The sequence below is a fragment of the Populus nigra genome, chromosome 7 (genome assembly GCF_951802175.1).
Source record: "Populus nigra chromosome 7, ddPopNigr1.1, whole genome shotgun sequence".
Classification (NCBI taxonomy): domain Eukaryota; kingdom Viridiplantae; phylum Streptophyta; class Magnoliopsida; order Malpighiales; family Salicaceae; genus Populus; species Populus nigra.
The window spans coordinates 7,894,883-7,920,390 of NC_084858.1; the positions used below are offsets into that span (position 1 = coordinate 7,894,883).

The window sequence follows — 25,508 nt, forward strand, 5'->3', positions numbered from 1 at the left end:
ACTTCTTCTTTCTTCCTGTCGAGTTGCCTCAAGAAAACCGCATCGGATACATTTCGTTGGTAATTGTGGCATGGGCAGTAAAGTTTTTTCAACTCTCTGTCTAATACCGACGGACTTGTTCCGTCTGTAAGGCTATCGGTCTTTATTTAAAAATATTTTTTTAAAAATTATTTAGAATAAATAATTTTTTTTCAAATATTATATTGATTAATAGTAAAAAAAACTAATTAACCAAATAAAATTGTATTAAATATTGAAAATATAAAAATAATGTTAAATAATATTCATTCAAATATTCATTACAAATTTAATGTGTTTCAAAAACAAAATTAAATTAGAATAACGGCAGAGCTGGAGGAGGAGGCTGGTTGTTCCCAGGACCGTACGACAAAAAAAGAGCTGCACATGTATCATCACCCATCCTTGATCTAATGTCCATGACCATTTGACGGAGCTGATCATAATCCATCGAGAGTCGTTCATATTATTGTTTCAAGGCCATGAACTCCTCGGACTGGGTGCTCGATACTGATGGAGAGCTCCTAATGGTTGAGACACTACGGGCCGTCCACAAGTTTTCGACTGTAGTGTTAGAGAGCTCGTAGACCCGATTTTTATCAGGTCCACTAGACGATCCTACCTCCATCCACAAATCCGGATTGAAATCCGGATGGGTCGAAGAATCATCCCCATATCTCTCTCTCAACTGGCTATTATAGGTCTTCTGAATTTTTTTTTTAAAATCATTATATTCAATTCAAGAAAATAATAACTTACAATATAAAATAATTGAACGAACATACCATGAAGTGTTGAGCACAGTTGTTCATGAACTGTTGCACCTTCTTTTGGCGGTCTTGACTCTGCACATGCATCTTTACAAACAACTCTATCGGGCTTGGCTCATATCCAAGAGACGTACTCTGTAAGGAAAAAATGGTTGCAAGTTAAATATATTTATAAGCAACAACAAATTAATCAACGATATATTTCATTTAAATTAATCTTACCATCCGAGTCGTCGGTGTGCGTGGTCACCGAACCATGAATTTGTCAGTTCTAATTGTCGGCACCAGACTGTGAGCGTCGTGCAAACCGCTCAGACATCACGTGCTCAATATATTGCATCCATATATCCCTCGAGATGAATGGCGGTTTGAATTCTTGTCAAACCGTCACCTCATTCCAGCCTTCTAGATCGTTATCTCTCGCGTATCGTTTTGCTTTTTTTTGTATGTCATATCAAAAATCACGCAACCTACTTCCATAGTAACAAATTAGAATTTAGAATATAAAATTGTAAATCAAAAAAATATATTATTTTCGATGTTACTTAGTTGCCACGTGATTCTCCCATACCCTCCTCACAACATTGTTGTTCGCACTATCCCACTCAAATTTGTGCTGTGTATAAATAATTCATTTAAAATAAAAATAGTACAAGATATAAAATTATAAAAATAATTTATTAAAAATAAGCTGGAAAATAGAAGTTAACACTTACCTGAAATCGTTGAAACCATACATCGATATTAGGTCTCCACTCAGGATGTCTGGAAACCTGACTCCATTGAAATAATGGATTCTGCATCGACGATTTAAACACCGATGTTATTGTCCGGGCAGCCTCAATGTTTGTGAACCTGAAATTAAATAAAATTAATAAAATACTAATTAGTTGTTCATAAATTATGTTATAAGTATAACAAAAAAAACTAAAACCTAAACAAACTAACATTGAAAGGTCATCCTTCCATTATGCCTAGTATTTGCAGGTGAATTGACCACGTTGTGAAGGCACACTGCCTCTGCACTGTGAAACTGCGCTAGAAGAAGTAGTTGTATCAGAAGTTAACGCAGGTGCCTCTTCGTGATCAGCACCTAAGGATAAGTCATCCTTGCTGCTAGAAGAACTAGCTGCAACCGTCTCCTGACGACGTGCTGTTGATTTCATTCTACACATATACATAAATTTATACGAATAATTACATAATTAAATTCGATTATTTAAAAAATTCGGCAACACCTCCCCTATACTAGAGACTACCCACAGTTTTCAAACCTGCAAATATTTACAATAACCATAAACCAATTGACTCCATTGGAAAATCTTATATACAACTTAACATCTATAGAAATTTAACATCTATATATTTTCAACTAATATCTATAGAAATACATAAATGACAACTAAAATTAATGGAAATAATAAAAAACATAACAAGCAATAATAAAATAAAATTGAGATAAAATAATTAAATTTAATTCTTCATTTCCAATTACCATTTCCATGGTAAATTCAACAATAACAATTAAAATTCAACAAAAATTTCAAATAATTATTACAATACAAACAATAAAATAATTAAACTTTCATTCTACACATCTACACAAATTTATATGAATAATTACATAATTAAATTCTATTATTTAAAAATCATTCGCCACCACCTCCCCTATATTAGAGACTATCCATAGTTTTCATATCTACAAATATTGATAATATCCACAAGCCAATTGACTTCATTGCAAAATCTTTTATACAACCTAACATCTATAGAAATTTAACATCTATATATTTTCAACTAACATCTATACAAATTCATAAATAACAATTAAAATTAATAGAAATAATAAAAAACATAACAAGCATAATATAATAAAATTAAGATAAAATAATAAAATTTAATTCTATATTTCAATTAACATTTTAAAGGAAAATTCAACAATAACAATTCAAATTTAACAAAGTTTTTCAATTATTATGGCAATACAAACAAATAAAAAGAAAAAAAATAAAGACTTTAGGAATGAAAAATGTTTACCTTAATAGTGTGTTGATTTCAAGATTTTATCTACAAACAATACACAAAACAAAAAACACAACAAAAATAATCATAACTAAAATAAAAAAGTAAAAAAAATACAAAGATAAAGAAAGGAGAATCATACCTTTTAATATGTTGAAAACTACAATCAAAACAATAAAAATGAAATGAGGAACGCAGAAGAGAAGAGAAGATGAATGAGGAACGAAGAAAAAATGAACCACGGAGGATGGGGAGGGTTTTATACTATAATTTTACAGACGGATTTATCGATGGAAATTAGAATAATATTTTCCTAGCAATGGCATTAAATTTTCGTCGGTATATTTTGAATTTCACACTAAAATTTTAAAAATACCTCTAGAATTTTTTATTTTCGTCGGCATGTCCGTCGGTATAAAGGTTTTAGAGCATGCACGTCTTGGAATTGCTGAGTTCGTCGGTGATTCCGTCGATCAATGGACCGACTGACCTAGCACTTTGACAGTCACACGCATTGGAATTTGCAACGTCCGTCGGTGATTCTATTGGTATAGTCGTCGATGATGGTGGCAAATGCAATAAATATTTTGCAACTCTCGGTAAAATATTGACGGTCATTGGTTGTCAGTATGGTCATCGGTGATGGTGGCAAATACAGTAAATATTTTGCAACTCTTGGTAAAATACCGACGACCGTATTGGCGTCGGTGATTGTTTCCTTTTGTATGGACGTTGATATTTGTGTCATACTTTTACATGTTTTGTTTGTATTGCCTATTTATCCTCTTACACAAACGCTTAAAATGCAAACTTACCGCACAACACAATAACAACAACAAACAATTATAAAATAAATATTTCATGTTCCAAAATATCATCCATAATATTACATTATAAAAAAAGGCATTAGACTTTCGTGTTCTGATCATATTTAGTCAGAATTTTCATCTTCGTCCTTAATTGAATTGTTATCAGCTTCCTTGACTCTTCAATGTGGTTATCTTCTTCTTCATCAACATTCTCTAGTCCACTAGAGCTCAAAACAACATTCAACTCCTTTGCGTCAACATCAACAAGATTGTCATCGAAAACATGAAAATTCAAATTTTCTTCTTAAGTCAATCGAAGGAACAACTCGATATGGTTCAACCAACTCACTAACTTGAAAGACTTCATCTATCACACTTGTGTCTTCGTTCTCATCCTGAACAACCTCGACATAACCCCTGAGTTTTATTTTAAAATGGATAACCAATCAACTCTTGATCGGTCCTTTCTAAAGGAAGGGGTGTATGTGTAATAAACTTGTTGGCATTGCTTTACGAAAAAAAGACATCGTTTACGTTGCGGAGTCTAGCTTTTGAGTTGATTTCAACGAGATCATAATGAGGATCTACTCTGATTCCTGTGTCAGTTGTGCCATACCAATAACATTTGAAAAAAACACTCTATTGCAATTCGACGACTTCTTCTAATTTTCCATAGTAGTCAACTTCAAACTCACTAGAAGTCGATCCCTTAATACAAACACCACTGTTATATGTCTTTCTTCCATGCTCATATTCTTTAGTATGAAACACATATCCATTGACAAAATACCCATTATAGTACTTGACTTTTCTTTCAGGGTCCAGGCTTAGTAAAGATAATGAAATAGCAGCACTACCTCCCAATTGATCAACCTTGCATATCAAATACAACAATAATCAATAAACGGACATTCTGTAATATTGACATACAGTTACCTTGCAAGAGATAATGAGTTTATGATAGGACTTACATGTGTTCTAAACCACGTGATAAATTGTTCATCTTGTAATTGAAAGATTTGGGATTCGGTCAGCTATGAGTTATTTGACAGTAAATATTGTCGATGTTGCCTACAAGGTTGTTCTAAATTATATGAGTTTATGATATTACAATAAATAAATAGTACAATCTTCACAAAGTTTAAGTAGTATATCAACTTACTTAATAAAAGGTCTCAGCTCATTACAGTTAAATAAAACATAATTGTGTGCTTGTCTGAACTCTATTTCAGAAAAATTATCTTCCCCTTACAACATTTTTAGGTGTGGGTCGTCCAGGATTGGAGAATATTGACAAGTTCCCATTTGAAGGCACTTTACCACCATCATCATGTCGTGGAACACAGTTGATTCTCGTTCTTAAATGAGGTTCAAAATAGTACGAGATAAAGATTGAGATCTCCTCAACAATATAGGCCTCACATATTGAAGCCTCAACATGTGCCTTGTTCTTAACCCCTTTTTTTAAGATTGAACAAGTACCTGCATATATAGAATTAAACAAAAATTATCAATTAAAAAAATAATGAAAAAACTTTTAATTATAAATTACATTGCAACTATAATATCTAACCTCTCGAATGGATACATCTATCTATACTAGACTAGTCCTCCAACTTTTACCTCATACGGTAAATGTACGGGTGGATGCTCCAGTGAGTCAAAAAAATAATAGAGGGATTATCATCTCAAGTTTGCATATTGTCTCGACGATATTCATTTCAAGCCTTTCAATGTGATCAACATTCAACTTGGTAGAGCATATATCTCTAAAGAAATGATTGATCTCCGTGAGTGCAACCCATATCCCCTTTGGCAACAAATCACGAAAAGCTAATGGAATGAGTGTTTGCATAAACACATGGCAATCATGACTCTTCATTCCATATAATCTGCATTCCTCCATATTAACTAGTCTTGATATGTTTAAGGCATGTTTATCAAAAAAACACAAACTCTTAAGCCATTTGTAGACTAGTAGTTGTGCATTTTGCTCTAACACGAAGCTTGACACGATTAAAGAGTTGATGTCTTATCCCAAGTGCAGGAGTGTCAAAGTAATAAATAACTCGGCAAGACCAGGGTCGAACCACAAGGAGGTGAACTATATAAATTATAAATAATAATAATAATAATAATAATAATAATAATAATAATAATGGTGATGATGATGATGATTTAAAAAGGACTTTGAGATGTGAAGACTAAACAATGATAAAAACAGTTGTCAAGGTTAGAGGATCCACTAACGGTATTTCAAATAAATATAATATAAACTCTTTTTATTTCTCAACTGGAAACCACACACAAAAGAGGTTCCAATCGGATGATTTATCATTAATGGCTCATTATAAAGTATTAACATGATCATATTAATTATCTTATTTAGGTAACACCATACTTATAAATATCATCAGGCATTCATGATGCTAACTTATGTTAACAACAAATCAAGTTCCTCTGATAACAACGATGTCAGCCGAAGACTATGAATGATCAAGTATTTGATGTACCAAGTGTTATACAACATAAATCTAGATAGTCATTTAACAAGCAAAGTATTAATAATTAGTAAGATAAAAAGATAAGACATGTTAATAGAAAACTGTCTTGGATATAAACATTGAAGTCCATTTTGAGTTTATATTATACCTATTCTAACACCATTAGTAAAACCTTTTCACCTTGACATAATTAACTTAGCTATAATGAAGAAGAAGAACATAAATAAACTAGATAAGAGCATAGTTATGATGAAAAGCATAAACAAGAGATTAATGAAAGCAAAACTTAAGCATTACAAAAATATAAAGAAAGAAAGCAAGAAAATGATCTTGATCTGAAAATCAAGATGACTAAATACATGGTAAATGCCTCCTTTTATAGGCTAAGATTTAGAACTATGGATTGGTTGACTAAGAAAATAGTTGGTGGCCAACCACTGATTTGGTGGCTGGTTTTTGACATTGTTGGCTGCTGGTTATTGATATTGTTGGCTGGCTAAAATGTCATTGCTAACATCAGAATTTGAGCCCTTTGTTCCATGAAAGCTGTGGGCAATTATCTTAGCTTTCCAAAAAAAAAAACTAAAGCTCATTTGGACTCCTAGAACTCAAGATATGAGCTAAAAACCGAACAATATCTGAGTTGTAGGACAGATTCCAACTTCTTCGTTGTTGCTAAGATTTGAACTTGAAAAAGGAAGAATTGAGTTTTAGGCTCTTCATGAAAGTTTTAGGTCTATGTCTTATCTTTCCATCCATATAAAGCAGACCTAAATCCAAGGTCTACAACTTCAGTTATGATCCAATAACCGAATGGTGTTTCAATTTGGAATTGAACCAGCATCTCTTCTCTTAGCTTAGTTCTTTTTTTATCTGTTCACTTTCAATAGTTAATCACATCAATCAATCCTTTGAATTATGGGATAAACCTGCATTTAAAATGAGTATTTACCATAAATTAAAAGTATCTTATATTATCAGACTTGTTATTATAAAACATGTTATAGTTAGGGAATTTAATGATACTTTAGTGCAATATGATGATATAAAGCCTTAATGAAAATGCACTTTTAAGTCATTCCATAAGTTGAGAAATCATTGATAATCCACATCAAAGCTGTTCTCAAAACAAAATTATGTTTCCTCGATATATCATAAGTCAAAGCTCTGAAGGACCACAACTGTGTGAACTCATCAATCAACGGTCGAAGACAAACATCTATATTTCAACTCGAACTGCTGAGACGTGGTATGACCATAGATAAAAACATGAACTCTGGCCTCATACACATCCCTGGTGGACAGTTATAAACCGTCAGTATGACTAGCTAACGAGAATAAGAAGCAGCAAATGACCCGAATGGGTTGAATCCGATTGTACACAACCCAAGACGCACATTTCTTGATTCAACTAAAAAGTGAGGATGCACACTATTAAAGTGTTTCCATGCTTTGCCGTCAGAAGGATGCACCATCACTCCATCAACCGTATTATGTGATTGGTGCCATGTCATGTGCTCAGCAGTCCTTGGTGACATAAATAACCTCTGTAATCTAGGTATGATTGGGAAGTATCTAAGTTTCTTATATGCCATTAGATTCTTTCCCATGCCAGTTCTGTATTTGTAACGAGAATGCCCACATGTCATGCACTCGGTCAGCTCAGCATTTTTAAGGTAGTAAATCATGCAGAATTTAGGGCACATGTCAATTTTCTAGTATCCTAAACCGAGGGGTTTCATCATGGACTTAGCAGCATAGAAGTTCTCTTTAAGCTTGTTCCCTTCAGGTAAAATGCTTATCATCCATTCCATAATTTTGTCATAACTGACCTCACTTAACCCGTGATCTGACTTGATGGTAAACACTTATGCTACGACCGATAATTTACAATGGTTCATGCACCCATCTCATAATGGTTCGCCAGAATCTTTCAACAAATCAAAAAACATTGCTACATCTGTATTAGGTTCTTCTTCTACGATTGGACATTAACTAACATTACCTTGATTCATTCTCATTGCATCCATAACCATATTCCTGTAAGGATAATTGTTGTCATTTACAACTTCATGCACGTTGCTAGCACTAAAAGTTAACCCAACCACCCTTTCTACCTTGCTCTCATTAGGAACAAATAGTTCTTCATGTGCATACCAACACAGGTAATCCTTTATGAACCCTTTAGTTAAAAGATGCATCATTACAACATCTTGATACAAAAACTTTTTATTTTTACACTTCCTGCATGGACACCTAATACCGCCATCAGTAAAATTCCTCTGAATAGATGTTGCGAAATTAATAAAACCCTGAACCCCATTACAATAATTCATCCTTTGCAATCATTGGGATGAGTCTCGATACATCTATGAACGATCATCCATGACTTCTATCGAACCTCTATAAAATAATGATGACAACATGTATTAATTAACTATGTTACGTAAATAAATTTACAAAAATATTGGTTTGCCCCAACATTACCCAACAAACTAAAAAAACACTTATGTTAAATATTCATTATCAATTATCAATTATCAATTATCAACGTCCATACAAATTTATACATATATAAATTTACGGAAATCATAACTCTGCAATAAAATTGATAAAAATTAAAATGGACCCGTTAGACAAGCTATTATTTATTTCATCACAATACATCTAATTCAGTGTAATTCAAACAAAGTTTCAACAATTTACAAATAAATACAATTTGACAAAATCTAAAACAAACTATAACAACTACAAAATTATACATTCATACTACAAGTTTATTTGACAAATAACAATAAAACAAGTACATACGTTAGCAAAATACATATACTAAAAAAACATTTAAAAATAATAAAATTGACATTTAAATGTTAAAACTAAAAAGGATAGATTTACTTATAAAAAATGATAAAATTCACAATAAATTAATCGGAGAACGGATGTTGTGACCACATATAAAAAGTATAAGAAACTTGAGTGCTTGTGTTAAAAAGAGAGGGGGAGTTGGGATGGGTGGTTGGTTGTAGTTTGGAAGGGGAGAGTTGGGATAAGGAAGAAGAAGGAGAAATAGAGGAGGATAGAGTCGGCAGAGTATGGATATATTGGCTTTTACAGATGGAATCACCGACGGATAAATTCTCTCGGTATACCTGTTGTTACCCTAAATACATGGATATATATATATATATATATATATATATATATATATATATATATATTCAGAAGAAAGCCAAAAAATAATAGGAGCGAGAAAAAGATGCTGGAATGCAGAAAAAAAAGTTGAAATTTGACAGTATATTTTTGATTAGTGAGAGCCCTATTGACAACGAAAATTCAATTTATGGAAGAAAAGTCCAAAATCAGATGTTTATGGACTCAACTAAATTTTATCCAAGGTTTAATTGAATTTATGGAGGGTTTGATTGCAAAAAAAAATAGATTTTTAAGTCAATTAAGGCTTTTATTGGATGAAATTAAAGTTCTAGGGTCCAATTATAATTTTAAAGAGTTGATTTGGCCAAATCAGGGGTTTAATTGCATAATTATTGAAGTTTGATGGCCAATTAGGGACTTAATTGAAACAATCCAAAATCAAGGACCAAAACAGAAAAAGGTGCTAAAATCAAGGGATCTAATTATGATTTTTCCGGGGGGGGGCTTGATTACAAAATTGCATAAACATCCAAGGACCAAATCAGAAATATCAGTTAAAATGGCAAAACCATGTCGTTTCACTCAAAGCTATTCATTGTCTTCTTCAAATAAAACGGCTGGCAATAAAAACAGGGGAAGCATTAGCGGCAGAGATAGCAGAGCTGCAGTCAAGGGGAGGCACATCTGGCGGCTGATGTTCCTCGCCACCGTGATTCACTCCGACCGTTACCTTAAAGCATGCATCTTTTGGCTATAAAAGCAAGAGGAGAGATGGACAGGGGGAGGATGGAAAGGAGAAAAGAAGACATGGAGAGGGAAAGAAAAAAGAACAAGGCAGAAACACATAAAAAAAAGAAGAACGAGACATGAGGAGAATGAGAAAGGAGAAAGAAGAAGAGTAAGGGAAAATAAAAGAGGAGAGCGAGATGAGACTGAGAGGAGGAAGAGAGCAGAACAGAGAAGGAAAAGCAACGAGAGAGGAAAGGAAAAACAGAGGGAGAGGGGAACGCAAGGAAGAGAAAACAGTGGGGAACGTAAGGAAGAGCATAAGAAACTAAAGAGAAGAAAGCAAAGAGAGGAGAACAACCTGAAGCAGAGAACGCATAAGAAGAAGTCAGCATCACCATCGTCTTCATCTCTCCAGCATCATGTATGTTCAAGTTCCTTCCACAGTCCTTGTAATAAATAGTGTCGCCTGCGTCTTAAGTTACTTGCAAGAAGAAGGATGAACAGTGCGATGGGCTGCGCTGGACCAAGCCCAAAAAAAATTTCCAAAAATCTTTTAAAAAAATTTGTGATTTTCTCATATAGTTTTTACTGCATTTTGATCGATATTGGTTTGTATTTTTATACTATAAAGATACAAATCCGGTATTAAAATACCTGATTTTCATAAAAAAAAATATATAAAATATTTTGTTTTTATGCATATGGCCAAGTCTCTCGAAAATAAAAAAAATCATATTGTATTTGAATACAACAAATAAAATTTCAAAAATATGTTTTTGGCATGTATTTTGGCTTTAATAACTAGTTTATTAAAGTTGCGAGAACTAGGCCAATATTTTAAAAATTCCAAAAAAATTATTTTGTTTTCTTTTAATATCTAGGGTTATGATCTGATACGTAAGACGTATTCCGGATATTAAATTTTTTTTGTTGACGTCAGAATTACCCGATAAGATAAGGATCTCCTTACCAAGAAGGACTTTTCTTAAATCATTGATGAACCAACAACTAGAAAACACGACAAGACCTTAGATTTTATCATACAATAAAATAATACAACTTACCTTAGGTAGGGCGTATTTGGGATGCTAATACCTTCCCTTTATCCAACCAATTCCCGTACCCGATCTCTGAGACCATTTACGATTCCTAGTGACCAAAATACTAGGTAGCGACTCCAATTCTAATTTTTCATTGATAAGAGACAAGAATTCCTTATCTCCCCACATTTTTAGATAAGAGAAAATTTTGAGGGTGGTTGTTTTCGCCGCACACATGCGACAATACCCGTCGGTAATTCTGACTGTGAATGCGTCACGTCACTATACGAAGATCCCGGTTTGAATCCCTCGGTCATTCCATCAGTAAAATCATCTGAAAAAACTTTACGTTATCACACTATTTCTTCTTTTCAAAATTCTATAGATTATGTCGGTAATTATTACTGGCAACAAAGGTCAATCGGTATAGACCAACAAAATTAGAGACAAAAATATATCTGTCAGTAAAAATTACCAACAAAAAAATTCCATCGGTAATTATGTTGATTTTCGCCGATTTTCTCGTAGTGATATCTCTAGACATGTGTGAATTTAAGAAAAATATAATGTTTTGTATATAATTAGTGAGATAATGTTATTTATACACCATTGCTTTATAATTAAACTGTATAATTATAGGAATTGTGTGCTCTTTTTTTTTTGTCATCAAGTTCAAATATTAAAAAATAATACCTAACTACATTATAATTATAATTAGTGAGATAATGTTTTTTTTTTTTTTGAATTTGACATATATGGAGTATATATATGCAATCTATCTTTGGCAGAACTATAGAAATAAACTTAATTTTTGTGAGCCAAATTGAATCGGTATCACCTAACTACATTACCTTCCTATTCATAAAATAATAAAATAGTAAATTTGCACTCGAGAAAACAAGAAGAAAATTAGGATTCCCAACAGGGTTTTGGCCATAAAATTAAATATAGCAGGTCCATAATATTATCATCACAGAGAGCACACCATTATTCTGAGTGCTAAATCCAGTGGCATCTCTAAAGCAAGACCTCATAAAGTAATACCAAGTTACATGCATATGAAATTCATGGAAGGCTTATGGGCAGTGACATCTCCCAAGTCCTCACTACTGGGGAAGCTTATTGAGTTTACAGTACATGTAATCCTTGAATTTTTTGGTCTTGAACTTTGGAGGATTGTCTTTGTTAATGAATTGAGGAAGAGGACCAACCACAAGCTCGCCTGGTGGCTCCAAGAAAACTGGCCATGACATTCTTGCCCTATCTTTAGCCACCGTGGTTCGATGCAAAACAGCCTTGTACTTACCATTGCTAAGGATCTGCATTCCAATTGCCAAGTGTATATGTAGTTGACAAATTTTTGTAACCATTAACACAATAAGTCAAGAGAAATTGTACAGATAGCCTTTAAATGATAGTGCCCATGCCTGGTGTAAAACAAAACAATCATTATTTTTTCTAAATGTTTTGAGAAGAGTTAATTCATCACAAAATTGAAACATAGTGTTTTGATCTAAGATTTCATTTCTTCCATGTTTCAGCAGTAATATATTGTTCCGTGTCTAAAATATGGAAGAAAATTGAGTGAAAAATCAAATAAAGGGCTAAGAAAATTACCTCAATTTGATCACCAATGTGAATGATCAAGGCATCAGGAATATACTTAGCTTCAATCCAATGGTCATCCTTGAAGATTTGCAATCCGGGGACCTCATTAGGCACAAGAAATACAAGAAAATTTATAACCCTACTATTAAGCTAAGCAAAACAAACCCACACTAAATCAGAAATTAAGCAGACTAAGCCGAAATACATTGATGATTCCTGTATAGATCAGCACCGGTATACCGAAAAAAAGAGTTGAGATTCCTAATCCAACCTGCAACAAAGTAAAATAAATGTCATAGGATATCTTTCTATATTGGTTTTCATTCCTCAAATATCAAGTTGTTTCTAACATTCAATATTCAATATAGTACAGACAATCCTAAACATTCCCTCAAACAAATTTTTGAAACTTATCGTGAATGCTAGCATCCGCGATCAAACCCACTAATTTCTCTTGATCAGGGTCACTGAGATCAATGGCTGGAATATCAGGGGCTAGACCACGAAATGTGGTTATTGCTGGCTGCTCTTTCTCTGGCCTGATGAACTCCTCAGGAATCGCCTCCTTGTCAAATGACAAAGAAGCGATGGTTTGAACTCTATCGAACTCCATCCTGAAGGCTATCTTCTTGTTTCTTAATTTCTCTACAAAGCTAAATAAACTGGCCTCAATATATAGAGAGAGACTTGAGTTACGAGCATGTAAATAAAGTGTCTGTAATTTATTATAGGTAGGGCAGTTCGATCCCGTGATTCACCGATTAGGTTGGATTAATTATTAAATTCTTTACTAATTCAAGATATAAAAAACGAAAATAGTAGAATGGTTTTTGTTTGTCATCTCGATATGTACTAGTTACATGACCCGCGCGATGCCGCGGGTTATTTTTGGCATAAAAAATATATAAAAAAATAAAAAATTAAAAATCTTGGGGTTTTCTGCAAAGTTATACCCAAGTATCTTGAGTTTGGCTGCAACGACCGACCTAAGAGTAATATTTATAATATTAATAATAACATTAAACTTGCATAACCCAAGTTTAAGTGAGTCTGACTGCAACACCGGATCCAAGAATATTGGATGTGGGTCTGGCTATAAGGTCGTGTCATAAAAGTGTGATAATTAAATCGATTAATTAGAAAAACAAAGAAAAAAAATCAACAGGAAAAAAAAATTAATGAAGAAAAAAAATTAAATTAATCGGGTTAACCCTTTAAACCAGGTTATCCCGTAAAATTTGGGATTCGCATCATGAAAGTTTGATAACTAAATAAAAAAAAATATGAAGGGTTTACCCATCAAACCGGGTTAACCCATCAAATCAAGTTAACCCGTCAAGTCCAGGATACGTGTCATGAAAGTCTGATAATTAAATAGAAAGAAAATTAACTTTAACAAACTAAACTAAATTAAAAAAAATCCGGATTAACTCTTCAAATTATGTTAACTCATCAAACTCGGGATCCGTATCATAAAATTAAATCTGATAACTAAATAAAAAAAATTTAACATTAACAAACTAAATCAAACAAAAAAATTCATTAAAAAAAACAAAAAAAAAACAGTTATATAATATATTATAATATAATAATAATTATAATAATATAATATATTAATAAGTAAATATATTAAAGTATTACTTAATAAAATACAAAAATATAGTAGAAAGATGTGCCATCCCGTGATGTGATGACACATCTTTCAGACTTTAAAATCATCATGAAAACATTTATTTTATATTTTCGTATTTATTTGTTTTACTAAACATGTTTTTATTTTTTCTATATTTTGATTCTGATTAAATGCTGCATCGATCATGGTTCTAAAAACAACAATTGGGTTCCCTGCATCTGTCAAAATCAGTCTTTATTAGTATGATTAACTCAAGAAAACACATGTGGGATGCTGATTGGTTGAGAAATCCAAACCAAATTTATCTTTACGAAATTGGAAATTGGAAATCAGCCACTAATCACAAATGATCGATGAATATATCTTTCCATTTTTTATTTTATTTTTAGGTTGGTAGATCCAACATCAATTTAGCCAGGAGATACTTGAGAAGAAATCTCCAGATTTTTTTATTTTTGAATTGTCATCCATTCAGCATCAAATTCTAGTACAATATTTCTACACACAAATACGTAGATCACACAATATTTTCTTCTTCTGGTCATGTAAGGAAGGCCATAGTCCAACCTAAAACAAGACAATAAACAAATGGAAATAGATTGTGTTAGACTTGATAAATCTAAGCATGTTTTTAGAACAGTTTGCATTTAGATCTGATGCGAAAAAAATAAATTGATGAAGATAGTCACTGATCAAAAAGTACTCAAATTTTTTTAAAAGTTTTGGTATTTCTAGCACACTCAAATTTAATGGTGTATTTTTAAAGTAAAATTTTGTATATTAGTGTGTAAGTCTAGGGATAAAAAATCTCATTAAAATCTTAATTGATATATAACTTTGTTGCAATTTAACATGAGAGTTAATTTTTTGAACCAAAAGTTAAAATTCTTGAAAAAAATTGAATCTCAAATTAATAGAGATATAGTAAAACATAACTTTATCATTCTTCCACTTAAATTAATATGTTTAACTCTTAATCATATCCTTTATCTTTCTTAGAAAACAAATGCATGAATGATGATGATAATTCCTTTAATAATGAGTATTGCATTACATGTATTATAATGCATATAATTTCTCAAGTATTATTCTATATGTGACAATCTTACTTAACAAATAAATGTTATGTTTATTCTTGGTTCTATATAAATGAGTTTTCTCAAATAAATTAAGGTGCATATAAATATTAGAAAATATCACAACAAATAGAATTTCTTTAAAACTAATATAGTTAATACAATTAAGGTGGCATGCTCTTAGTCAAAAGTATCATCAATTCAGTACTAATACGCTCAATGACCACTTTCTTTTCTTTAACACATTCTCTTATGACTAAAAATAATTAATATTATTAATAAAATAATAAATTTCAAAGAAAATATTAGTTTTAATATTGAAAACATATTATCATTTATATTATAAATTTTTATGATATTTTTTATAAAAATAAAAATTTAACCCGTGGTGTAGTGTTAATAAAAATATTCAACAATTCCGGGTATTAATATAAAAAATATTATAATTTGCGTTGTAAATATTATTATTTTTCTTATCATACAAAGTATTCATCTAAAAAATAATATTATTTTTTTTATTATTAAAAGTATTCATATCAAAATATTACTATTTGTGTTCTAAATATTATTATTTTTCTTATAATTTAACATATTCATATCAAAGATATTATTATTTGTGTTATAATATTATTATTTTTATAAGAAATTCAAAATTTTAATATAAAAAATATTATTATTTGCGTTCTAAATATGCTTGGAATTAAAAATAGTATTATTTGTGTTATGAATATTATTATTTTTACTATAGTAAAAAGTATTAATATTAAAAATATTATCTTTTCTGTTATAAATATTATTATTTTTATAATGATTAATATTATTAATCAAATAATTACTAAATTAGAAAAAAAATATTCTTAATATTGAAAAAGAACCATAGATTTGATTTGAAAGGTAAAACAAAAAATTACTATTATTATTATTATCATCATCATTAATAAATTTTAAAAAATTATTATTACTATCGAAGAAAAACTACGTGGGGACACGTTGCGCTTCGGGTTGCTCCTTGGAGGCTCGGTACACCCCCTGCGCCTACGTAGCGCTCTGGTCCTCCCTCAGGGGTGACCATACCCCTGCGCACATGTGTCATTTGGGTTGCCTGCCTAGAGGTTTGACACTTTCTTACACAAAGTTTAAAATAGTCTTGGGTTGTTGGTTGGTTGTGCAGAGCCTAAAATAGATTGATTCCTACCTGTTTAGAACCTAAATAGCCTTGACTCCTGCTGAGTATTAAGACCAAAATAAAAGGTGAGCATGTGATATAGCACGGTCACCTAACTAGTCATATTCTAAAATGAGATAGCTGCGAGAATTTAGAACTCTCAACTTAAGTTAAAACCCAGAACTTCTCAACTCAGAGACCTAAATAAGCCATGTTGAGTTGCTGACTTCAACGTTGTTTCTGCCACATATAAAGTCTCTTAAATCTAGACTTTTTTTCTCCATTTCCTTGTAGGAAACTTCTTTCTTCATGTCGAGTTGCCTCAGGAAAATTGCCTCTGGTTGCCGATTTATAGCTGCTTGAATTTCTACTGCTATCCATTCTTGGTTGTTGTTGATTTATATATGGTTTACCTAGGTTCTCATCAGTATCTCTTAACATCTGTGAATTTAAGAAAAATATAATGTTTTGTATTTAATTAGTGAGATATGTTATTTATACACCATTGCTTTATAATTAAACTCTATAATTATAGGAATTGTGTGCCTTTTTTTTTGACATCAGGGTTCAAATATTAAAAAATAATACTATTTTTTTTTTCAATTTTTTTTTTAAATTTGACATATATATGCAATCTATCTTTCGCAGAACTACAAAAATAAACTTAATTTTTGTGAGCCAAATTGAATCGGTATCACCTAGCTATATTACCTTTCTATTCATAAAAAAATAAAATAGTAAATTTGCACTCGAGAAAACAAGAAGAAAATTAAGATTCCCAACAGGGTTTTGGCCATAAATTAAATTAAATATAGCAGGTCCATAATATTATCATCACAGAGAGCACACCATTATTCTGAGTGCTAAATCCAGTGGCATCTCTAAAGCAAGACCTCATAAAGTAATACCAAGTTACATGCATATGAAATTCATGGAAGGCTTATGGGCAGTGACATCTCCCCAGTCCTCACTACTGGGGAAGCTTATTGAGTTTACAATACGTGTAATCCTTGAATTTTTTGGTCTTGAACTTTGGAGGATTGTCTTTGTTAATGAATTGAGGAAGAGGACCAACCACAAGCTCGCCTGGTGGCTCCAAGAAAACTGGCCATGACATTCTTGCCCTATTTTTAGCCACCGTGGTTCGATGCAAAACAGCCTTGTACCTACCATTGCTAAGGATCTGCATTCCAATTGCCAAGTGTATATGTAGTCGACAAATTTTAGAAACCATTAAAAGTAAATCAAGAGAAATTACACAGGTAGCATAAAATCCTTTAAATCTTACATTAAAAAAATAACTAACAACCAACTAACCAACTAAAAAATATAAAAAAAATAAGTGTTTATCTAGGAGAAAACACACATTTGAAAAAATAATAAATAACTTTGTCGGATCGTCCGGGTCACAAGTCAACCCGATGGTTCAACCTGGTTTTTTCAAGTTTTTGCCCATCCCGATTTTTTATTTTACCCGGTTCGGTCCAGCCACTAGATTGACCGAATTTCGAGTCAATCCGCTAGACCGGGTTTAATAACTATGATACTATGCATGTTGTGTAAAACAATACAATCATTATTTTTTTCTAAATGTTTTGTGAAGAGTTTAATTCATCACAAAATTGAAACCAGTAATAATGATTATGTTGTATCTAAGATAAATATTTTGTAATCAGAAAAAATATATAGTAAAATGTTCTAAACTTTTTTGTAGTTAATTTCATGAGTAGACCGATAGTAAACTTTTTTGTAGTAACGCGACGAGCTTTGTGCCCACACCCTTCTTTTGCCATGAATGAAGGATGGACTCCTCATAAAGGCCTCATTAAGTCCTCCTCCACTAAATGCCAACTGGTAAGTAATAACTTGTTATTAAAGAAAAACTTAACATTATCGCATATATTTCCAAGATTGAAATTTATTTGATTTGTTGTTAGAAATGGAAAAGAAAGAAAAACAAAAAAGATAGCTAGGAGTCCCATGAGAAGAAACAAGAATAGAGAATGCAATAAAAGAACTAAAAGAAAAATTGAGTGAAAAATCAAATAAAGGGCTAAGAAAATTACCTCAATTTGATCACCAATGTGAATGATCAAGGCATCAGGAATATACTTAGCTTCAATCCAATGGTCATCCTTGAAGATTTGCAATCCGGGGACCTCATTAGGCACAAGAATGGTGATGGCAGATAGATCAGTATGAGCCACTACCCCAAGTGTTAGGTCTGGACGTGGGCATGGTGGATAGTAATTTATTTTGAGCATGTATTCAATTTGTTCACCTCCGGCAGCTTCTTTCAACACATGCCCTTCAAGCCCTAACCCTAAAGAGAGGGTTGTGAATAGCTTATCTACCACATCTCTCATATACTTAGCATACTCCTTGGTAACTTCTCTGCTCATAGAAAAATATTATCATTTAGTAAAAGGGACGACTCAAGGGTTTGAAAAGTGGGAGGGTCAAAATGTGTAGTTTTAGTGTCAGGGTGGCATTTCGTATAAATATTCCAAGATTTTGTAAGTTCAATGATATTTTGAAAAAGTTTGAGACATGACCACCACCTAGATTCTCAATCGAATAATCTACAAAACGCTTACTGTATCTTGATGCAAACAGTTTCAAGCAGCTGAGGATTACTTGTGTTGTCAAAAGAAACGGTACCCCCCAAAGTGGAAAGTGAGGCATCTAGGACTGTGGAAACAAAATATGTTAATTTCTAACCACTTAGGGGTTCCTACAAAAGTTTTTGGTTGTTTTCATGTGCGCTGACTACTGAAAATTATCTGTCCCCCTTCGCAAGAACTTGGATTTAGTCCTTACGTGGGAATACTTGTGTCTTATGCAGCACATTTTTTATTTTTTTTAACCCAATTTAAATGGTAGAAAACAGACCTGTAAGAAGGAGGGTTTTCGGGCCAGAACTGGTAATTGATGGAAGGAGGAGGCCATATCCTATGAAAGAGATGATCAACCCAAGATTTTTTTTCTTGGGGATCTTTCTGCAATTTGGAGTCATAGCCTTCAATGCTTTTCGAATCACGAGGCCTAGCACACGCCTCTTTCTCTTCCTGAGGGAGTTCGAAGAATTTCTTACCAGCACCCTGTAGTTCGGCAATAAGATCACTTGGAATTCCATGGTTTATAACCTGGAATATCCCCCATTCCTTGCTAGCATCGGCGATCAAACCCACTAATTTCTCTTGATCAGGGTCACTGAGATCAATGGCTGGAATCTCAGGGGCTAGACCACGAAATGTGGTTATTGCTGGCTGCTCTTTCTCTGGCCTGATGAACTCTTCAGGAATCGCTTCCTTGTCAAATGACAAAGAAGCGATGGTTTGAACTCTATCAACCTCCATCCTGAGGGTTATCTTCTTGTTTCTTAATTTCTCTTCAAAGCATAATAAACTGGCCTCAATATATAGAGAGAGACTTGAGTTACGAGCATGTAAATAAAGTGTCTGTAATTTATTATAGGTAGGGCAGTTCGATCTCGTGATTCACCGATTAGGTTGGATTATTAAATTCTTTACTAATTCAAGATATAAAAAACGAAAATAGTAGAAAGGTTTTTGTTTTTCATCTCGATATATATAAAATACGAAAATATAGTAGAAAGATGTGTCATCCCGTGATGTGATGACACATCTTTCAGACTTTAAAATCATCATGAAAACATTTATTTTATATTTTCGTATTTATTTGTTTTACTAAACATGTTTTTATTTTTTCTATATTTTGATTCTGATTAAATGCTGCATCGATCATGGTTCTAAAAACAACAATTGGATTCCCTGCATCTGTCAAAATCAGTCTTCATTAGGATGATTAACTCAAGAAAACACATGTGGGATGCTGATTGGTTGAGAAATCCAAACCAAATTTATCTTTAGCGTAACGAAAATGGAAATTGGAAATCAGCCACTAATCAGAACCACCGCACACAGATTGTATCGTCTCTAGGTTGGTAGATCCAACGTCAATCTAGCCAGGAGATATTTGAGATGACAGAATCCGATGCAGGAGAAAGTGTACAAATCTCCAGAAGAAAGTCATCAAATTCTAGCCTCACATTCTTAAAAACAAAAACTCTAAGCTAACGTGGACGTCGAGGGACTATCCAAATCTTTCTTCTTTTTATTCCGAAAATGTCTGAATTGGAAATTAATGCACTGTCGGCCACCTCATTTCAGACCATGAAAGATAACCATTGAGAAAGAGTTTACGTGGCACTGTATGAACTTTTCCTTTTCGAACTTCTTCGCAAGATTTTTTTTTTAAAAAAAATATTAAATTAATATATATATATTTTTTATTTTTAGATGATGATATAAAAAATAAAAATAAAATATTACTTTTAAATATTTTTAATTAAAAATTACTTTTAAAAATATCTTATACTACATTACTAAACGGATACTAAAAATTATCATATTTTCACATATATATATATATATATATATATATATATATATATATATATATATACACCACACACACTATTTTTTTCTGATCACGTAAGGAAGGTCGTGCCCCTACTTAAAATAAGACTATAATCAAATGGAAATAGATTGTATTAGACTTGATAGATATAAGAATGTGTTTAGAATAATTTACATTCAGATTCTAACGTGGAAAAATAAATAGATCAAAATATATCATTCATAATTGATGAAAAATACTCAGTTTTTTTAAAGGTTTTGGTATTTCTAATCTCTAGCACACTCAAATTTAATTGTGTATTTTTAAGGTAAAAGTTTGTATATAAGTGTGTAAATCTAGAGATCTCACTTAACGAAAAAACCTTATGTTTATTCTTGGTCCCATACAACCACTTTTTTTTTTAACATATTCTTTTATGACTAAATATTTGATGTTGATATGTTTACTTCACCTGCCACTTTTGTTATTTTTAGCCATAAAAACATCTAAATTGTCGCAATATATTTTTAATAGCTTAGAAATAGAATCCATAATTTTAACCTAGATATGGAACTTTAAAAAAATACACCATATGCAATAACCTAAAAATAAAAAATGAACTCAGCTTTCATAGTAGAAGTAGCACTCAAATTCTACTTAACACTTCTACAAGATACAACTCCACTGGCCAATATTTAACACTTCTACAAAATAGATCCTGATGTTGATTTGCATGAATCAACACAAACAACAAAGTCTGAATCTGATTAGCCAATTACTTTTAGATTGTTTGTATATCTATACATAAGTATGTAGTGTTTGATCCTTTAAAGGTATCTCATTACTTTCTATACAACTCTCTAGTGGTCTATACTTGGATCACTGTGATATTGTGCTAACAATCCCACAATAAATGTAATGTCAGGCCTTGTATAGATCTGAGTGCACATTGGGCTTCTTACAACATAAACACATGGAATGTTCTTCATTTGTTCCCTTACAAGATTATTTTTCGGGCATTGATTCAAATTAAACTTATCACCTTTCACAATCAAAGCAACATTTGGTAAACAATCTTTCATCTAAAATCTCTTTACAACTTTATTGATATAGGTTTTTTGAGACAGACCTAAAATGCCTTTAAATTTATCTTTGTATATCTTAATGTCAATGACATAAGATGCCTCACCTATATCCTTTATGTCAAAGCCTTTAGAGAGATTTTTTCACCTCATGCAACAACTTATATCATTGGTCGTAGGTAGAATATCATCCATATATAAAACAAGAAAAAAAGTCCTACTCCTACTGATTTTTCTAGTATATGCATTGATCCATGATGTTTTCTTCAATTCCAAATAAATAAATTACATCATAGAATTTAAAGTACCATTATTGGGATGCTTGTTTTAAACCATATATGGATTTCTTGAGCGTGCAAACCAAATGCTCATCATCACTAGAGGAGAATCCTTCAGGTTGTTTCATGTAAACCTCCTCTTCTAGATCTTTATTGAGAAATATGGTTTTCACATTCATTCGTTGTATTTCTAAGTCAAAATATGCTTTTAATACCAAAATAATACGTAGAGAATCTTTCTTAGATATAAGGGAGAAAGTCTCTTTGTAATTAGTTTCTTTATTTTGAATGAATCCCTTAGCAACGAATCTTGCTTTATATTTTTCAATCCCAATGAGTTTATCTTTGTCTTAAAGACTCATTTACATTCAATGAATCTTGTATTATTAGGCAACTCAACAAGATCTTAGACTCTGTTACCCTTTATAGAATTCATCTCTTTCTTTATGGCATTATACAAGAATTTTGATTCTTTGCAACTTATAGCTTGTAAAAAAAAATTCAGGATTATTTTTTACTTCAATGTTATCGTCAGATTCTTATAGATACATAACATAATCATTATGAATTGTTAATCTCTTTATTCTAGTAGATCTTCTCAATATTGTACCATTATCTTCTTAAGAAGTATTTGGTTTAACTGGTTATTCAAAAATTCTTGGTAATACTTGAACTACCTATTCTACTGAAATGTTGTTAATAGCTCGTGAAACTTTAATAGTTGGTCTTAAAACCCCATTTTGTACTTGAATGATGCTGTTAACAATAACCAATATATAACTTGATGTGGAAGGTTATGATTATAAATGATCTTTCTCAAAAACTATGTTCCTGAATTGATTACTCTCACTGATCAAATCATTTTCAGAAAACTTTGCATTTCTTGATTCCACAATCCTAGTACTATGAGATCGACAGTAAAATCTATACTCTTATACCTTTCAACATATGTAACGAAACACACACTAATGGTTCTTGGGTCTCACTTCTTTTCTTGTGGATTGTAAATTCCTACTTCAGATGGGCATCCCTAAACACACATGTTGCAAACTCGATTTCTAACCTTTCAATAACTCAAATGATATTTTTGGAACAACCTTGGTTGGAACTCGATTTAATATGTACATTGTTATCTTTAATTCTTCAATCTACAAGGACTCATGTAGATTAAAGTTGTTAAGCATACTTCGTACCATGTTCAATAATGTTTGGTTTTTTATTTCTTCTACACCATTTTGATCTAGTGAATCGAACATAGTGTATTAGGCAACTATCTCATTCTCTTGAAAAAAATTTGAAAGTGAACTAGGTGTTTATCCATCCTTTATGAATGTTCCATAATATTCTCTATCTTTATTTAATCTCACAATCTTAATTTGTTTCCTATATTATTTCTTTACTTTAATCTTAACAATCTTAAAGGCATGTCATGCTTCATTTTTGTTATTAAGCAAGTAAACATATATGTATTGTGAGTAATTATCTATAAAAAAGATGATGTATTTCTTATTATGTAAGACTTTGTCTATAGACAACATATATCAGTATGAATGATTTCTAATATGTTTGAACTACTCCTTTCTTTGACTTGTTGGTTTGCTTTTCCTTAATGCAATCCATACAAGTTCAAAGTCAGTACAATCAAGAATACTAAGTATCTTATCATTTACTAATCTCTTAATTTTTTTATGAAAATATATCCTAATCTCTAGTGCCATAACATAGAAGGATCTTCATTAATAACACATCTTGTAATGCTAGTGTGAATATGCATTAAACTATAAGTGGCATTCTTAACCTAGTTAGTTCAGGTTGTAGTGGCCTTTGCTACTTTTGGACAATGACTGTTTCCAATAAATATGCACAAATACGCTCTCCAACTACAATATGTTTTTCTTGAGAAGCAATCGTGAAAAACCATGTCATACTAAACATGTATAAAATAGGAATAGCAATTGCTGATGCTTCTAGCATTGAGAATGATACCTTCTCAAAGAAAAAGCTAATGCTTTATTCCGGATAATCGGTCTTATATGTCTCTCCCTGAAGTGGATCGAATGGCTTACAATGTCTTCAATCAGTACATGCATATCCTGATACTGCAAATGCCGCCACATTGAGTGTTCACACAAGGCTATTGCCCAACAAAAGCTTCTTCAAGATAGTAATCAAATATTTGTTAAAAGAATAGTAAAGTGCGAGAGGGTGATGGGTTTAAGATTCTTCCAATAAAACTAAAAATATGTACACTTGCGCACTGAGAAGAAAGACTTCCATCAACACTAGAAATGGTGCAGAATAGAAATAACAAAATAGAGTTTAGTGACTCCATTAGGCTTTAGGACCACACTTCCACAGTCAAGCACAAAGACCTTGCAGCAACAACATTTTGATTGATATATAGTAGTTCACCCTAGTACTGCAGCTATGTATAACTACAAAATCTCCTTAGTTTCTTCCAGAATTCAGCACAAGTATTTCATATCCTCAAAACATTTCTGTAAAGAAGAGATGGGCTCATTGAAATAAACTAGAAGATGAACTCTAGTGAGGCCTTTCCCGATATTATCTTTAATCATTGACCAAAGACTACCTACTCCTTTTTTTCGACCGTGTTAGGCAGTTTCAAAGATAGTTACATCTAATAGATTTAATGCAGGAATCCATGTCATCTTTAATATCAGGAGGCCCTTTAACATCTTCGTAATTAGAATCATATCATATTTTACATAATTCAGATTCAGCACTTCTAAGTTAATTTGATGAAAAAAAGTCTTGAGTATCAAGGAATTCATTGTCATCCTTGTATGTCGTGAATCTCTTGATCATCATCAGAGCCACCCACACTTCCCTCTCATATATATTCCATGAAAAGAGGGGAAAAAGAGAGAGGTTAAAATGGATGATCACAGTTTAAAAGAAAAATGGAGAAAGAAGATAGATGATGCGGATGAAGGGTAACTGTGAAAATTGATATTTATTTATTTCGTAAATTTTAATGCTTTAAAATTATTCTAAATTATTGTATTTAAGAATATTAGCATTTATTAGTTAAATTAGGATTTGGGTTTCCTTGTTGAATTAAAATTTATTGTGTTTTTTTTTTTAATTTTGTTTAGTTTAGTGCATATAAATAATTATCTAAATACCCTATATTTAATCAAATATTTTTTTTGTATTTATTTCTCCATATATCCAT

General features: G+C 31.8%; 2 protein-coding genes across 2 annotated transcripts; both read right to left on the reverse strand.

Annotated features, from left to right (window-relative positions):
• Window positions 1-11,954: 11,954 nt before the first annotated feature.
• Window positions 11,955-13,281, reverse strand: LOC133699455 (flavonol synthase/flavanone 3-hydroxylase-like). The gene is made up of 4 exons (XM_062122689.1): window positions 13,051-13,281; window positions 12,886-12,924; window positions 12,663-12,803; window positions 11,955-12,364 (listed from the first exon to the last, which is right to left on the reverse strand). Exons 1-4 carry the CDS (start codon window positions 13,264-13,266, stop codon window positions 12,152-12,154), a joined length of 609 nt encoding a protein of 202 aa, XP_061978673.1. The 5' UTR covers window positions 13,267-13,281; the 3' UTR covers window positions 11,955-12,151.
• Window positions 13,282-17,296: 4,015 nt separating this feature from the next.
• LOC133698353 (flavonol synthase/flavanone 3-hydroxylase-like) lies at window positions 17,297-20,032 on the reverse strand. The gene is made up of 3 exons (XM_062121244.1): window positions 19,420-20,032; window positions 18,594-18,921; window positions 17,297-17,710 (listed from the first exon to the last, which is right to left on the reverse strand). Exons 1-3 carry the CDS (start codon window positions 19,884-19,886, stop codon window positions 17,498-17,500), a joined length of 1,008 nt encoding a protein of 335 aa, XP_061977228.1. The 5' UTR covers window positions 19,887-20,032; the 3' UTR covers window positions 17,297-17,497.
• Window positions 20,033-25,508: the final 5,476 nt, after the last annotated feature.